This window comes from Pelophylax lessonae (genome assembly GCF_965119305.1).
Source record: "Pelophylax lessonae genome assembly, chromosome: 3".
In the NCBI taxonomy this organism is placed as follows: Eukaryota; Metazoa; Chordata; class Amphibia; order Anura; family Ranidae; genus Pelophylax; species Pelophylax lessonae.
In genome coordinates, this window is record NC_138770.1 from 626,002,341 (window position 1) to 626,019,940 (window position 17,600).

Consider the following 17,600-nt stretch of genomic DNA (forward strand, 5'->3'; position numbering starts at 1 on the left):
AGTATAATCAAACAAATATAATAGATCCAGTGATATATGCCTAAAAAACACATCACTGCCCTTTGATCCTCCCAGTAACGCCTATAAATCTTTTATTTAATTCTGACACTTCTCCCCTACATGTAAATGTAATCATTGTTTTTGCTAGAAAATTACTCTAAACCCCCAAACATTATATGTTTTTTTTTTTTTTTTTTTTGTAGCAGAGACGCTAGGAAATAAAATGGTGGTTATTGCAACTTTATATGTCACACAATATTTGTGCAGCAATTTTTCAAATTAAATTTTTTAGTAAAAAAACTTGTTAAAATGATTATATATATATATATATATATATATATATATATATATATATATATATATATATATATATATATATATTATATTATATTATATTATATATATAAAAAAAAAAAAAAAAATAATCACAAAAAACAAACCACTGCAGTTAGCAGCCTATCCGGCTAAAAACACGGCAGTGTTTACATCTGCCAGTGCCAGAAGTAACGTCATAACGTCACGCTCGGTCTCCGAAGGTCATAGAGATGGCCAGGGACCATCTGGTCCTTGAGCAGCTATATAGTAAACTTCTGCCATGGGGCGATTTATTCTCCAGCTCGCCAATCGCACGGGCAAGCCAGCAGAAGCATCGGAGGGCGGCAGGAGTAAAATCAATCAAGCAGCTAAACAGCCACCATGATTGCTTTTACTTTGCAGGGTATTGCCGGCAGAAAAGAATATCTGAATGATGCATCATTCAGATACCTCCACTCAAAACCCAGGAGATCATATGACGTCCTGCAGGCAGGAAGTGGTTAAGCAAACAACATATCAGCATAGCCCATGTGTCCTGACATCACACCGCTGGCTCTGCCAGACACATTTCGCCTCAGAAGGTGTCAACTGGGATTGGAGATCCCAATTAAATTTTGGTTTTAAATGATAATGCACTATGAGTCCTCTCTATCACCTTTAACTCATCATTTCATCATAATCATTCAGTGAGTTGGGAGCCCTGGGGCAGTCCCAGGTGGTATACTCCCACTTCCTGCTCTAGGACTTCAGTTAGTAACAAGCAGTGTCAGAAGAATACATAACCCAACTCAACAGAGGGGCGGGTGCTGTGTCTGTCAGTGAACCTCAGAGAAAAGGATTTTACGGTAACACAAAAATCCAGTTTTCTCTTTCGTTCATTGATGGACACAGCTCCATATCTTCTTAGACCCTTGGGACGTCCCAAAGCAGTGTCAATATGAGGGGTGGGAAAAACACAGCAATACAGATAATTCTCAAAAATGGCTAAACACAGCCAACCAGGTAAACCAGGAGCTCAACCAGGAACTGGAGCTCACTACCAGAAATACACCCTGAAGAGACCGAAGAATCTGCAACCGCAACCTGCGGAAAAACCTTGCGGCCGAACGTAGCATTCAAAGATGCAAGTACACGACCACGTAGCCGCCTTGCACACCTGGACCATTGATGCCCGATGACGGAAAGCCCAGGAGGCACTAAGCGCCCTTGTAGAATGCACCTTGACTGGGAAAGGAGGAATCTGACCCTTAATAGAATAGGCCTGCACCACCATCTATCTGATCCATCTGGAAATGTGGATGTTTCAGCTTAGGACACAGACGGCAAGACAATATCCTCAGTTAAGTGAAACCCTGAGATGACCTTAGGAAGGAACTCCTGACAGGGTCACAACACCACTTTATCCCTGTGAACCACCAAGTAAGGTGACTGATAGGACAACGCAGCCAACTCCGACACCCTACAAACAGAAGTAATAGCCACCAAAAAGGCCCCCTTCTGCGACAGAGTGAGCAGAGGAAGTTCACAAATATTTTCAAAAGGTGGTTTTTGAAGCACAGACAGTACCAAATTGAGGTCCCACGGAGGTACCAGGGACCTCACCAGGGGAGCCAGGTGGAGAACTCCCTGCATGAAGGTGTGAACCAAGGAATTTGCAGCCAACGGTCGTTGGAAAAATATTGCAAAGGCGAAAATCTGGCCCTTGATGGTGCCCAGAGCCAAACTCTGATCTACACCTTGTTGTAGAAACAACAGCAGGCGGAACAAGGAAAAGGAATGGGGAGAAACCCCCCCAAGACTGACACCAAGTAATGTACACCCTCCAAACTCGATGACCAGTCTTCCTTGAAGTAGAATTTCTAGCTTTTAACAGAGTAGGAATCACCGAATCCAACAGCCCTCTGTCCTTCAGCACCTGGCTTTTAATAATTTCTCTTTCTGCAGAGGCCAGGTGTGAAACAGAGCAAACGGAACCGCCTCGATGGTGAAGACCATCAAACCCAGCACTTGCATGCAAGTTCTGAGAGATGACCAACGGTTGGTCAACAGGAGCCGAATCCCATCCTGCAACTTCAGCAGTTCGCCTCCAGAAGAAACACCCAGGCTGAGGCTGAATCTAGAGTCAGGTCCAGGTAGTCCAGTTTGGTGTGGCCTTATTCAATCTGCAGACCTGGAGTTCACCACTGGTGGAACCGTCAGCTTCTTTAAAAGAGACTGCTCAAAAGGATACCTCCAAGCAAAACGCTTAGGTATTCCAACCATGTGTTTCAGGGGTTCCCCACTGACTAGTGACAATCTTGTCGAAATTGGCAGGAAAGGGGAACACCTTAATCACCTTGGAAGGCCTACGGGTGCCAAATTGCACAGACGCAGCAGTAGTTGTGTCCTCCAATTTTAAAGTTTCCCGCACTGATACAATCAGTACCTCCACAAGTGCTTTTTCATGCGCGGCCATAGTGGAAGAGGGGGAGGGTGGGGTACAGACCTGTTTTTCTTTTTTGCAAAAAATGACCTTCTATTCTTTCTAATATGGTCTTGTGCAAATCCACTGAACAAAAAACATAAGAACAAAATAAAAGATAAAACACAAACCGTATATTCACAGAAAAGACGCAGACTGATCTTACCTTCTTCTTGTGTTTTTCTTTAATGGCATTCTTAGACTTGTGTTTTTTAACACCTAACAAAATGCAAATAGAAAATGAAACATTAGTGCAAAATCTGCACATCTAACTGATGCATGCAGGTAATCAGACATAAGGCGTGAGGAAATAACATTAAATCTAGGGTTACATATTTTTAAAAATAAATGCATTTATTTTTACAACACAAGTATGTCAATCTGTTTTAATAGCAGACACTTTTCATATACTGTGTGATAGCCCTGCGTTACCCTAATCATTTTTGATCTATATATTAATTGCAGGTGCTTGCACCGATGTGTATTCCCTCACCACCATCAAATGTTTTTTTGTGCAAATTATAATCATTGCATATATTTTATACCCCATAGAAAAACTCCAAGTAAATAACAGAAATTATAATAGCCTGCTTACTGGAAAATATATACCAAAAACTCCAGAACTACAAGAGCCCATTCACACTAGCACGACTTGTGAGGTGACTTGTGTAGCCCCAGGTCGCTTGACATAACAAAAGCCATGTTAATCAATCAGTGCCATCTTAATTGGCACTACTGAAGTCGCTCCGACTTCAGAAAAGGGTCCTGTACTACTTTGAGGCGACCTGTGATCCGACTGTCCCATAGACTTCAATGGGAGTTGCCTCCTTATCTTAATTGACACGACTTGTTATCAGACTTTCCAGGAAGAAGAAAGTGATTAGCCAGGCATTCCCCACAGACAAAGTCGCCTGTCTATTCAAAGTAGTGCACAAGTCTCTTCCCAAGTCTCTTCCCAAGTCTCTTCCCAAGTCTCTTCCCAAGTCTCTTCCCAAGTCTCTTCCCAAGTCTCTTCCCAAGTCTCTTCCCAAGTCTCTTCCCAAGTCTCTTCCCAAGTCTCTTCCCAAGTCTCTTCCCAAGTCTCTTCCCAAGTCTCTTCCCAAGTCTCTTCCCAAGTCTCTATAAAAGTAAATGATCAGCGCAATCCCCAATTGATAAAGTAAAAAACACACAAAGCTGCAAGCAATCAGTGCCAAACACAAAACACCCACAGTAATCAATAAATAATATTGCTGCGCTGAGTGAATAAACAATCGCTTGAAAGTGTCACTAAAAATTAAATAATGTGACAAAAATTAAATGTGATGCTCATAAATCAATATGACTCATACAAACGTGATATTGAAAGTCCCAATAACACAATATAAATGTGAATAAAAATGTATATAGTGACTTGATGTCAAATGACAAAGAAACAAAAAAAAGGATGTGATACAAAAGACCCAATACACAGTGCAACTTCAGTGACTAATGAATAAATCAATCTTCATCTGTGCATAAAGTGCTGCATGCTTCACTCAAAGTGCTCCAGTGAGGAATAGTGAGATTAGCAGCTCACCTCAAGTAAGTCAAAACAGGCATATAGATAAACATCAACGGTCGCCTGGTAATCTCCTCTGCCTCCACTTCCAACCAGTCTCTCAGATATGGGATTGTAAATGATGGAAGATATAAAGAAAGAGATCTAATGCGCTCTGTATTTATTAGGGGGTTATTTCTTGGTAATCGTAAAGTATTGCACTTACATTACTAGGCACTAAAGCCGTGCCAGCTCACAGCAGCATTCAGGACACTTCCTGGTACCTCCGGATCGGCGTAATGACGTGCAGGCTCCTCCCCCGTACGCGTTGCATCATCGACTTCGTCAGGGGGGTGGAGCCTAGCGTCATTAGCGGTCCTATATAGTTCTATTGTGGCCGTCATCCCGCCCCACTCCTGGCGTGGAGACCGAGCCGTCCTGCGCCATGACAGAGCGTTGCCAATACTTCTTTCCAAGAAGCCTGACCGGTCTGAGGCTAATCTTTCAGGGGAAAGCCGATCGGTGTGTGTATATATATTATATATATATATAAATAACCCCCTAATAAATACAGAGAGCATTAGATCTCTTTCTTTATATCTTCCATCATTTACAATCCCATATCTGAGAGACTGGTTGGAAGTGGAGGCAGAGGAGATTACCAGGCGACCGTTGATGTTTATCTATATGCCTGTTTTGACTTACTTGAGGTGAGCTGCTAATCTCACTATTCCTCACTGGAGCACTTTGAGTGAAGCATGCAGCACTTTATGCACAGATGAAGATTGATTTATTCATTAGTCACTGAAGTTGCACTGTGTATTGGGTCTTTTGTACCACATCCTTTTTTTGTTTCTTTGTCATTTGACATCAAGTCACTATATACATTTTTATTCACATTTATATTGTGTTATTGGGACTTTCAATATCACGTTTGTATGAGTCATATTGATTTATGAGCATCACATTTAATTCTTCCCAAGTCTCTTCCCAAGTCTCTTCCCAAGTCTCTTCCCAAGTCTCTTCCCAAGTCTCTTCCCAAGTCTCTTCCCAAGTCTCTTCCCAAGTCTCTAAACAAGTCTCTAAACAAGTCACGGGGCGACTTTCTGGTCGTGGTAGTGTGAACCGGCTCTTAACACTATTTATACATAGATTCAAACACTATTTATACATAGATTCAAAAATAAATAAAACACTTTCCCCAAAAAAACACCATGTGAAGCAGTGGCGGCTGGTGCTCAAAATTTTTTTGGGGGGGGCGCAAAAACAAAAATGTAATAGGTATTGTTTCGCACCAAAAAACGCAGTAAAAAAATTGAGTGACTTTGAAGCTGTGCCCCCTTCAATGCAATGAACACTGTGCTGTGCCCAATTCAATGCAATGAACACTGTGCTGTGCCCCCTTCAATGCAATGAACACTGTGCTGTGCCCCCGCAATGCAGAGTTCAGCGTGCATGCCCCTTTCAATTCAGAGCGCCACAGCATTGTCCCCAATCACTGCAGAGCCCCACAGCATTGTCCCCAATGATTGCAGAGCGCCACAGCATTGTCCCCAATGATTGCAGAGCGCCACAGCATTGTCCCCAATGATTGCAGAGTGCCCACAGCATTGTACCCCAATGATTGCAGAGTGCCCACAGCATTGTACCCCAATGATTGCAGAGTGCCCACAGCATTGTACCCCAATAAATGCAGAGTGCCCACAGCATTGTACCCCAATAAATGCAGAGTGCCCACAGCATTGTACCCCAATGATTGCAGAGTGCCCACAGCATTGTACCCCAATAAATGCAGAGTGCCCACAGCATTGTACCCCAATGATTGCAGAGTGCCCACAGCATTGTACCCCAATGATTGCAGAGTGCCCACAGCATTGTACCCCAATGATTGCAGAGTGCCCACAGCATTGTACCCCAATGATTGCAGAGTGCCCTCAGCATTGTACCCCAATGATTGCAGAGTGCCACAGAATTGTACCCCAATGATTGCAGAGTGCCACAGCATTGTACCCCAATGATTGCAGAGTGCCACAGCATTGTACCCAAATGATTGCAGAATGCCACAGCATTGTACCCCAATGATTGCAGAGTGCCACAGAATTGTACCCCAATGATTGCAGAGTGCCACAGCATTGTACCCCAATGATTGCAGAGTGCCCACAGCATTGTACCCCAATAAATGCAGAGTGCCCACAGCATTGTACCCCAATGATTGCAGAGTGCTCACAGCATTGTAGCCCAATAAATGCAGAGCGCTACAGCATTGTAACCCAATAAATACAGAGCGCCTCAGCATTGTACCCCAATAAATGCAGAGCGCCACAGAATTGTACCCCAATGATTGCAGAGTGCCACAGCATTGTACCCCAATGATTGCAGAGCGCCACAGCATTGTACCCCAATAAATGCAGAATGCCCACAGCATTGTACCCCAATGATTGCAGAGTGCCACAGCATTGTATCCCAATAAATGCAGAGCGCCACAGCATTGTACCCCTATAAATGCAGAGTGCCCACAGCATTGTCCCCCAATAAATGCAGAGTGCCCACAGCATTGTCCCCCAATAAATGCAGAGTGCCCACAGCATTGTCCCCCAATAAATGCAGAGTGCCCACAGCATTGCCCCCCAATAAATGCAGAGTGCCCACAGCATTGTCCCCCAATAAATGCAGAGTGCCCACAGCATTGTCCCCCAATAAATGCAGAGTGCCCACAGCATTGTACCCCAATAAATGCAGAGTGCCGACAGCATTGTCCCCCATTCAATGCAGAGTGCCCACAGCATTGTACCCCAATAAATGCAGAGTGCCATAGCAATGTACCCCAATAAATGCAGAGTGCCACAGCAATGTACCCCAATAAATGCAGAGTGCCCACAGCATTGTCCCCCAATCAATGCAGAGTGCAGCGTGCGTGCTCCCTTCAATTTAATGCACTTACCTGGCGGCGGCGGGTTCTTCTCTCCTCGATCCAGTCCGTCCTCTCGGCGGCGGCGGGAAGGAGAGCGGCTTCTCCCTCGTCCTCCGAGCGGCGGTGACGGTGAGTGACTGACTCACGCACCGGCACCGCCCCCATTGTGACGTCAGGGATCGGATGTCCTAGATGATGATTGGTCCAGGCTGGAGACTGGACCAATCACAGCCAGGATATCCGAAAGTGGGGGTGTCCAATCGCAAGGACTTGCGATCGGGTTACGCCCCCAGAAGGCTGCCAATCGGCGCCTCTTCTGGGACGTAACCCCACCCCCCCCCCCCCCCCTAGCCACCACTTCCCTTACAAAGGCCGGCGAACCCAATTTTTTTTTTTTTAAACTTTATTTGTTCGCTGTCTTTTTTTTTTCTTTTTTTTTAGGGGTAGGGGGGCGGCGCCCTGGCGCCCGCTATGCACGGGCCGCCACTGATGTGAAGTAGTGAAACACAATGCATTTATATTATAGTCCAAGTGATAGCTCTTCCAAATCTGTGCTTTACCTGTAATAAACTGAATATTTGAAAGAGTGAATCACACGTGATCTCCCATCATCCATAATATATTCTCACCTCCAACTTTCACCTATGTATCAAGATAGGTCAACATCAACTATTAACCACTTCCCGCCCAACGACATCATATGGCGTCGCAGACTTTGAGTGGGGATATCTGAATGATGGGGTGCAGCTGCAGGCATCATTCAGATATCTTGTTTTTCAGCAGGCGATTACCTTCACCCTAAAAACATTCATAGCGACTGTTTCGGTGCTTCTGCCGGCTCGCCTGTGCGATCAGCAAACCAGAGAAGAAATTCACCGCCGGCAGAAGTTTATCCTAGAGAATACTGCGGACCAGATGGTCCTCGGCAGTCTCTATGACCTTCGGAGGCTGGGCGCGACATTATGGCGTCACGTTGTTTTTGAATTTTTTTTATTCTAGGCTTTCCAGCCTAGAGGCGAGATCTGGGGACTTCTAGACCCCAGATCTCGCAGTTAAGAGGACCTGTCATGCCCCATTACTATTACAAGGATTTTTACATTCCTTTTACATTCCTTGTAATAGGAATAAAAGTGATAAAAAAAATGTAAAAGGAAAGTGTCAAAATATAAAACTTAAAAAATAAACAAAAAGAAATTAAAATAAAAAAAAAAATTAAAGTGCCCCGGTCCCCACATGCTCGCTCCATAAGCAATTCCATATGTAGGTCACCCTACATACCATATGAAAAACGGCATTGAAACCACACGTGAGGTATTGCCACGAACGTTCGAGCGAGAGCAATAATTCTAACTCAAAAAAAATTTATAAATCAAATTTTTTTTAACATTTTAGGCCAATTTGTTTTCTGCTACATATCACAAAAAAAAAAAAAAAATCACAATTAGCGTATTTTGATTGGTTTGAGCAAAAGTTATTGCATTTACTAACTACGGGAAAGATTTCTCATTTTTGTTGTTTATTTTTTTTTTTACTAGTAATGGCGGCGATCTGTGATTTTTATTTTTGCGGGACTGCGACATTGCGGCGGACAGATCGGACCCCTGACTGACATTTTAGACACTTTTGGGGGTACCAGTGACATTACTACAGTAATCAGTGCTATAAATATGCACTGTTACTGTAATAATGACACTGGCAGGGAAGGGGTTAACTGTTGGTGATCAAGGGGTTAAATGTATGCCTCATGCTTACTGACGTGTGTGGGGAGAGGGGGTTGTGTGATAGAGACGCAGGTAGCAGGTTCAGCTATGCTGAATCCTGTAATCTGTCACTGTCACATATGTGTAAACAAAGCGGGCGGATCTCCACACTCGATCCCCGACGATCGGAGAAGAGAGGCGGTGATCACCGCCTCTCCTCCCCTGGCCCGACTCCCGCTGTGTCTTAATACAGCGGGAGCGCGCCGCAGAGAGAGGGGAGAGTCTGGTGACTTAGGTCTACGTTGCCAGATCTTAACGAGCCACTTTGCCGCAGTACTGTCTATGTAGGCAATCGGCAAGTGGTTAAGTACCGAAGTTTGGCGCCATTCCACAATTGTGTATTTATTTACTCAGCGTAACATCATTTTCACATTGTGCAAAAACATTGTGCTAATTTTAGGGTTTTGTCTTTTTTTAATTCAATAAACCTTTTTTTCCCCCACAAAAAACGCACTTGAAAAATTGCTGTGCAAATACCGTGCAACATAAAACGCTACAACGACCACCATTTTATTCCATAGGGTCTCTGCTTAAAAAACATATCATGTTTGGGGGGTTCTGAGTATTTTTCTAGCAAAATAATTATAATTATGATTTTTACATGTAGGAGAGAAGTGTCAGAACTGGCCTGGGAGGGAAGTGGTTAATACGCCTCAAGATCTTTCAAAGTGAAGCTATAGAATCAAATCACCTCCCACATATTGCAGACCTTTCATGGTCTATATCCCTCTCAGGGCATTTTCCTCATGGGAAAAATATCTATGTACTATACTTTAGCCCACTAAAAGCCATGCAGTTCTATATTTAGCTCCTAATATAACATGGGCAGAGATGTCAACAATAAGGCCTCATGCACACAGGGCGTTTTTACAGCCTAACGCGCTGGCCCTCGTTTTTTTTTACAGCTTAAAAACGCCTATGCCACTTACAGCTCCTAAAAGCCTGGGTGTGCATGAGGCCATAGAATAAGGAGGGGCGTTTTTACAGCGGCTTTTAGGAGTGTCAGACTTTTTTTTTTTGCAGCGTAAAAACGCCCCTCCTTATTCTATGGCCTCATGCGCACACAGGCTTTTAGGAGCTGTAAGTGGCATAGGCGTTTTTAAGCTGTAAAAAAAAAACCGAGGGCCAGCGCGTTAGGCTGTAAAAACGCCGGACGCTGCTAAAGGCTGTTAAACGCCACATACAGCGTTAGGCCAAGTCAGACATTTTTAAGCTGTAGTAGTTGGATTTGAGGTTGGAAATCAGAAGAGAGCAGAGAAAGGCTGCTAAACACGAAAGTGGCTTAACGTGGCATTAAAATGTGCATTAACACCAATACAAAACACTTCTAAAAGCGTGTTTACAGCTGCTTTTTCCTGGTGTCAGAATGGGCTTTGCAGCTCGTTTTTTCAAACGCCCCGTGTGCATGAGGCCTATATGTCAAGCTGTATGATACAAACCACGGGGATGAGCAGCACAGTGCCTAAGTGCTTAATACTTCTGCCTGGCAGCAGGGCAGCCATCAGAAATTTTGAGGCCCCTTACACAGTTTTAGGCCTGGGCCCCCCCCCCTCCCGGCCTGGGCCCCCCAGGGCCTGACCACCAACATTCACCAGGGGCATCCTCCTCCTCCAGTCCCATGTCCTCCTGCATCCCATGTCCTCCTCCTCCAGTCCCATCTCCTCAATCCCAGGAACATAAAGGTGAATGGTTCTAGTAAATGCCGCTCCTCCTGTCCAGGAGTGAACAGCTGGAGAACAGGGGAGGGTTGGGCCTACAGCTGTTTGTGAGGGCTAGTGAGGGGCAGGACCCCCCACATAGTGCAAGTCTGCGGAGAATGGCGGAGCTTGCAATTAAATGGTATTGCAAGGACAGGTGGCAACCCTACCGTGTTTGCCTGGGCCCCCTACATGTGTATGGGCTGTACCCCCCTGATGGCAGCCCTGCCTGGCAGCATTAGGGCTGTTGGATGGATCCCAACCATGGCACTACCTGCAAGGAGTTTGCATGCTCTCCCTGTGCCTGCATGGGTTTCCTCCCACACTCCAAAGACATACTGGCTGGTAATTGGATCCTGTCTAAATTGGCCCTAATATGTGTATGTATAAATGTGAGTTAGGGACCTTAGATTGTAAGCTCCTTGAGGGCAGGGACTGATGTGAATGTACAATAAATATGTGTAAAGCAATGCATAAACTGACAGCGCTATATCAGTACCTGTAATAAATAAGTAAATAAATAGTAAGATATAGGAAGCCCTCTTGTGGTGAAAGCATAAAAACCCCATTATACATAAAGGTGAAACTCCAGGCTGTTTGGGAAAAATCCAAGTACTAAAATTCCATAACCGTTAACCTGTTAGCCCCCGTTCACATTAGGTCGCTCCGACTTCGGTGGCGACCTGTGAAGTCGCGTGCAGCGCGACTTGCACGGACTTCATAACATAATTGTCTATGCAAGTCGCCTCCAGGTCGCCCCGAAGTAGTACAGGACCCTTTTTCTAAGTCGGAGCGACTTGTGTCGCTCCTATTAGAACGGCTCCTGTACTACACAGTGGGAGCATGAGGACCGCGACTTGTCAGGCTGACAAGTCACCTGACAAGTCGGATCAATGTGAATGGACACTTAATGTAATTTTAAAAGTAATTTTCTGTTTCAATATGTTTATTGGATTTAAAAATAAACAAGAGATTAAAGAAGCAAGCTTGTAAATTGCCCACACAGGGGCTAAAAAACAGGTAAACCTCATCAATGAACGATAAAAGATCATAGTTACGCTAACCAAAGTGGCATAAGTCTGAAATTATGGGTGATACTGAGAAATAAAAACACTGCAAAAATGCCATGTCCCCAAAATCTATATGCAGTCACCGGACGGGAGGCTCTTCTCTTGCAACCCCCCCCCCCCCCCCCAAATATGTGGCGACGGGGTGAAGAGGAATAGTGAGGAACTTTAAAAGTAGGTGAGGAAAGCAGAAAAACAGAAAAAGGGTCGTAAGTAAGAGAGAGGGGGAGAGAGGGGAAGGGGGTAACTCAGGCTCAGAAGTCCCAATGGGAGAAATTAGACAAGGAGCAAACAAGGCGATTTGAGTGAGGGGAAGACATAAGAGATCCATGGTTTCCAAACCTTGAGAAATGTGGCATTTGAATCATTCACAATACTGAAAAGGAGTTCATGAAGCATCATAGCGGTCATACATGTCTTCATCCCTTGGAAGGCTGTGCATTGGGTCTTAAAAGTAATTTTCATTATATTAAGTTTAGTGTTTTAATTTAAAATATAACTTTAAATTTTACCTTTACTCAAAAGGGAAGTTCTGCTGCATCCCCCCCCCCCCCCAATCTCCACATTTGGCACTTTTTTAGGGGGGAGGGGGTGAGAGCAGGTACCTGGTTTTGACAGTTACCCGTTTCCACTTCCGGTCAGATGCTTAGCAGCGATCTGAGCAGAAAGTTCGCCACGCCCCCCCCCCCCTGCAGTCTTCTGGGACACATTACAGGTCCCAAAAAACTACAGGACCATTCACTAAGTGCAGCGCTGCTCGTGCATGCGCAGTAGGAAACTGGATGCGAAGCTGCAAGGCTTCACTGCCTGTTTCCCTTACTTGAGATGCCGTGCCTGCACCTGAAGCTGATCCTTCAATCGGCTTTGGGTGCAGGCATCTCAAGTAAGGTCATCGCTGGATCCATGGACAGGTAAGTGTCGTTCTTTTAAAGTCAGCAGCTACAGTATTTGTAGCGGCTAAGTTAAATTTTTGGGGGAGCCTGGAGCTCCTCTTCAAGCTGAATTGCATTAGAAAGTGACAGCCTAATGCAATGTACATCAGGCACACGTTTACTTGCTACAAAGAAGGAATGCCAATGCAGATTTAGCTTCCCTCAGTTCTATAATACACCAGAATAGGAGTTCAGAGTTTGTCCTTGCTGTTACCTCTACTTCTGGAGCTGCTTCTGCTGCTGGAAGATGAAGAAGAGCATGAAGAGGACGACGATGATGATGAACGTGAGGAGGAGGAGGAAGACACAGAGGATGATCTGCTCCGACTGCGTTTTCTTTTCTTCTTTTCCCCGTCTTCAGAAAAATAGGAATAGGTTATTTTTTTTTTTTTTTTTACAACTGCATTAAACATTACATGTTACAAGTTACAAACATCTTACAATTTATTATATACAGTGGGTATGGAAAGTATTCAGACCCCCTTAAATTTTTAACTCTTTGTTATATTGCAGCATTTGCTAAAATCATTTAAGTTCATTCTTCTTCCTCATGAATGTACACATAGCACCCCATACTGACAGAAAAACACAGAATTGTTGACATTGTTGCAGATTTATTAAAAAAGAAAAACTGAAATATCACATGGTCCTAAGTATTCAGACCCTTTGCTGTGACACTCATATATTTAACTCAGGTGCTTTCCATTTCTTCTGATCATCCTTGAGATGGTTCTACACCTTCATTTGAGTCCAGCTGTGTTTGATTATACTGATTGGACTTGATTAGGAAAGCCACACACCTGTCTATATAAGACCTTCCAGATCACAATGCATGTCAGAGCAAATGAGAATCATGAGGTCAAAGGAACTGCCTGAAGAGCTCAGAGACAGAATTGTGGCAAGGCACAGATCTGGCCAAGGTTACAAAAAGATTTCTGCTGCACTTAAGGTTCCTAAGAGCACAGTGGCCTCCATAATCCTCAAATGGAAGACATTTGGGACGACCAGAACCCTTCCTAGAGCTGGCCGTCCGGCCAAACTGAGCTATCGGGGGAGAAGAGCCTTGGTGAGAGAGGTAAAGAAGAACCCAAAGATCACTGTGGCTGAGCTCCAGAGATGCAGTCAGGAGATGGGAGAAAGTTGTAGAAAGTCAACCATCACTGCAGCCCTCCACCAGTCGGGGCTTTATGGCAGAGTGGCCCGACGGAAGCCTCTCCTCAGTGTAAGACACATGAAAGCCCGCATGGAGTTTGGTAAAAAACACCTGAAGGACTCCAAGATGGTGAGAAATAAGATTCTCTGGTCTGATGAGACCAAAATAGAATTTTTTGGCCTTAATTCTAAGCGGTATGTATGGAGAAAACCAGGCACTGCTCATCACCTGTCCAATACAGTCCCAACAGTGAAGCATGGTGGTGGCAGCATCATGCTGTGGGGGTGTTTTTCAGCTGCAGGGACAGGACGACTGGTTGCAATCGAGGGAAAGATGAATGCGGCCAAGTACAGGGATATCCTGGACAAAAACCTTCTCCAGAGTGCTCTGGACCTCAGACTGGGCCGAAGGTTTACCTTCCAACAAGACAATGACCCTAAGCACACAGCTAAAATAACGAAGGAGTGGCTTCACAACAACTCCGTGACTGTTCTTGAATGGCCCAGCCAGAGCCCTGACTTAAACCCAATTGAGCATCTCTGGAGAGACCTAAAAATGGCTGTCCACCAACGTTTACCATCCAACCGGACAGAACTGGAGAGGATCTGCAAGGAGGAATGGCAGAGGATCCCCAAATCCAGGTGTGAAAGACTTGTTGCATCTTTCCCAAAAAGACTCCTGGCTGTATTAGATCAAAAGGGGGCTTCTACTAAATACTGAGCAAAGGGTCTGAATACTTAGGACCATGTGATATTTCAGTTTTTCTTTTTTAATAAATCTGCAACAATGTCAACAATTCTGTGTTTTTCTGTCAGTATGGGGTGCTATGTGTACATTCATGAGGAAGAAGAATGAACTTAAATGATTTTAGCAAATGGCTGCAATATAACAAAGAGTGAAAAATTTAAGGGGGTCTGAATACTTTCCGTACCCACTGTAATCCCATTAGTTTCCCAGCTTTGCCTCCACATGGCCGTCTCTTCCGCATGCTCTATAATATGAAGGACAAGAAAAATGAATAAGACTACAAAGTCTTCTATCCATAAACTCCAGTGCTATGATCTCCTTACTGGAAATTTAGACAGATTCATAAAGCCAGTGGCTGATTCCGCCCACCCAACAGGAACTACCCAAAATGACAGGTATCACTTTCAGGTAGACTGACCCAATAATACCCAAGCTTACAAAAACTTTGATTCAAACTAGTAATTAGATGATGTCTCCATGAGTCTCTGCAGAAAAGGCTAGATGTGCAGTACCTGGAGTCTATTCACTGATCCAAGGTCTGGGGAGGGGGGACATTTGGAATCAAAGTTTTTATAGGTTTGGTTGGGCCTCTTTCACACTTATGCAACTTCTCCTGCAACTTGGGACTGCAAAGTTGCATGACAAGTCGTACCCCATGATTTCCAATGAGTACCGTTCATATCTATGCAACTTCAAAGTAGTTACTGCACTACTCTAGTTTGACTTTGATGCGACTTGAGGGCCATAGACTAAGATTACACAGGCATTGCTTCAAGTCCAGTCAAGGTCGTGTGACTTTTTAGGTCACACAAGTGTGAAAGAGGCCTACATTTATTAACAAGATCTGTGAATGGGGAAGAAACTGATGAGTCACAAGATTCTTGACCCCATTCACAGACCGTGTTATAAGCATTGTATTCAATTATAGAACTTTTATCAATGGAGCAGGAAGAAGAGGGCGTCTTCCCGGCAGACTATCTGTACTGCGCAAAGACCAGAAGCGGTTTTACACTGCAGTGTTGGACGTTTGGAGCCAGGAAGAGGATAGGTGACTCTGCAGTGATGATTCCTCCACGATCTGGCTGTCTGCAGAATGTGGGACATGCTTTAGTCAAATCTCTTTAATGATGCCATAGGGATTTTTTTTTAGCGAAGCTTTAGCTTTAAAGTGGAACTAAATGTCTCTTCTGCAATAAAATCCCCCTACCTGCCTGCTTGTCGTCTCCTCCGGCACTGCAAACTGAGCTGCGCATGTGCAGCTCAGCTAAAAGTGCCCGGATGATAGCCTCCTGCGCATGTGCAGGAAAGAGGTCATTCTCTGCCGGCCAATGAAGAGGCCCAAAGACCGGCACTCAGAAGAAGTTGTCGGGACTGCATTGTTGGGCAGGTAAGTATGGAGACTTTTTCGCTCTACCGCTTCTGCTCTGTATTATACACTAAAATAAAGCAACAATAACCTATCTTTTTTATTAGTCCTCTAAGCTCTCCACCTCTAGAAAAAGCTATCTCCATACAATGTAATACGAAAGAAGGCATCCCTTTAAATATACATACCAAAACATTGCAGCATCTTTCTCCCCTCCGCATATTTTCTAATGTAGATGTCAATTTTATTATTCTTAAACACTTCTACAAAATGAGTGCAAACTGCTATGCATTGCAAAGTTCAGCCACAATGTCACAGGGAAAAATGCAGGCAAGTTTAAAAAGTACAGCAGGCACTCTTAAAGCGGACTTCCAGGCAAAAAAAAAATTTTAAGCTAAAAATACCCCCGGGACAGTCAAGGCTAGTGCATTTAAGCAACGATAGCTTCTGAACTGTCCCCTGTTTCACTTACCTTTTAGAAGAAATACTTGAAAATGTCTTGTCCAGCGCTGCCATCTCAGGTGTGGGCAGCTGAAGCCAGAGCGTCTGTCTTCGGTGACATTGGAGTCCCAGAATTCCATATTGTCACTTCCGGTGCAGGCACGTCATCCCTGAACAGCTTTTGCGCAAGCCCAGAAGCGGTTCAGCAGGGAATGACGGGCCTGCACCGGAAGTGACGAGTGACTCCGGTGCAGGCGCATTGATTCCTGGGATTGATGACGCTCATCTCCCAGGAGTCAATGCAAGGAGAGAGTGACGTCGGTTGCCATGTCCGCAGAGGGAGGAAGAGGAAGGAAGGTAAGTATATTTTCATTAAAAACAAGGTAAGTGAAAAAAAAAAAAAAATGTTAATTATCCAATTCTTTTTCAGGTGTTTTTAAGCTAGCAGACGGTGCAAACTTCATTTTTAGGGTGGAACTCCGCTTTAAGTACCTGCACAGTCTCCGCTTTCTTGTAGAGCACCACAGGCACGGAAACCCATATTAGACTTTAGGTAGGAGGTAAAAGCTAAAAAAATAAAAGTCACTACTAGTCCTTCACAATGATATGCGGCCTCAATGCCCAATACAGATCGTAGATTTGTTAAAGAGGTATTAAACCCAAAAGCAAACATTTATTATATTTAAAGCTTACAAATTCTTAGATGTGCCGTCTGGATTCGTTTTCCTTTTTAGGCTTTCTTCTTTTTTTCGATTTTCTTTTTTGCTTTTGAGTTTAATACCACTTTAATAGCCAAATCAAAATCTGTTGCAATGCCTTTTTCTGTCCTTTTACTCATGTCTTTGTGCATAGACTTTAGTAATTCGAACACCTAAACAAGTAATAATTACCTCTGTCTTCACAAGAGGACGAGGATCTCCTCCTGGACCTATCCCCTCGGCTGTCTGTCATGCCTATAAAAACACAAAGACTATTCAAAAAGCATATGGGACGGAGCAGCTTGAAACATTACATGTATATTTAAATACAACTTTTCTTCCTTTTTTGAAAGGTATGAGATTTGTTACACTTACTTCACAGGTAACTGTGCAACTTCAGCTTTGTACATATAGCAGGTAAAATAAGTATTGAACACATCACCATTTTTCTAGGTAATATTTTATAGTAAATTAAATATATTTCTAAAAGTACTATTGGCATGAAATGTTTACAACATGTCGGTAACGACCCA

The 17,600-nt window shown here is 44.0% G+C and overlaps 1 protein-coding gene across 1 annotated transcript in view; it reads right to left on the reverse strand.

Moving 5' to 3' along the window:
* Window positions 1–17,600, reverse strand: part of LOC309551681 (uncharacterized protein) — a 40,130-nt gene that overhangs the window by 12,514 nt on the left and 10,016 nt on the right. Inside the window, exons 2-4 of the mRNA XM_082252357.1 lie at window positions 17,260–17,322; window positions 12,877–13,017; window positions 2,943–2,995 (exon numbers count right to left, since the gene is read on the reverse strand). Of these exons, the coding sequence (XP_082108483.1) occupies window positions 2,943–2,995; window positions 12,877–13,017; window positions 17,260–17,320 (255 nt within the window). The 5' untranslated portion in view covers window positions 17,321–17,322. The remainder of the gene's footprint in view (window positions 1–2,942; window positions 2,996–12,876; window positions 13,018–17,259; window positions 17,323–17,600) is intronic.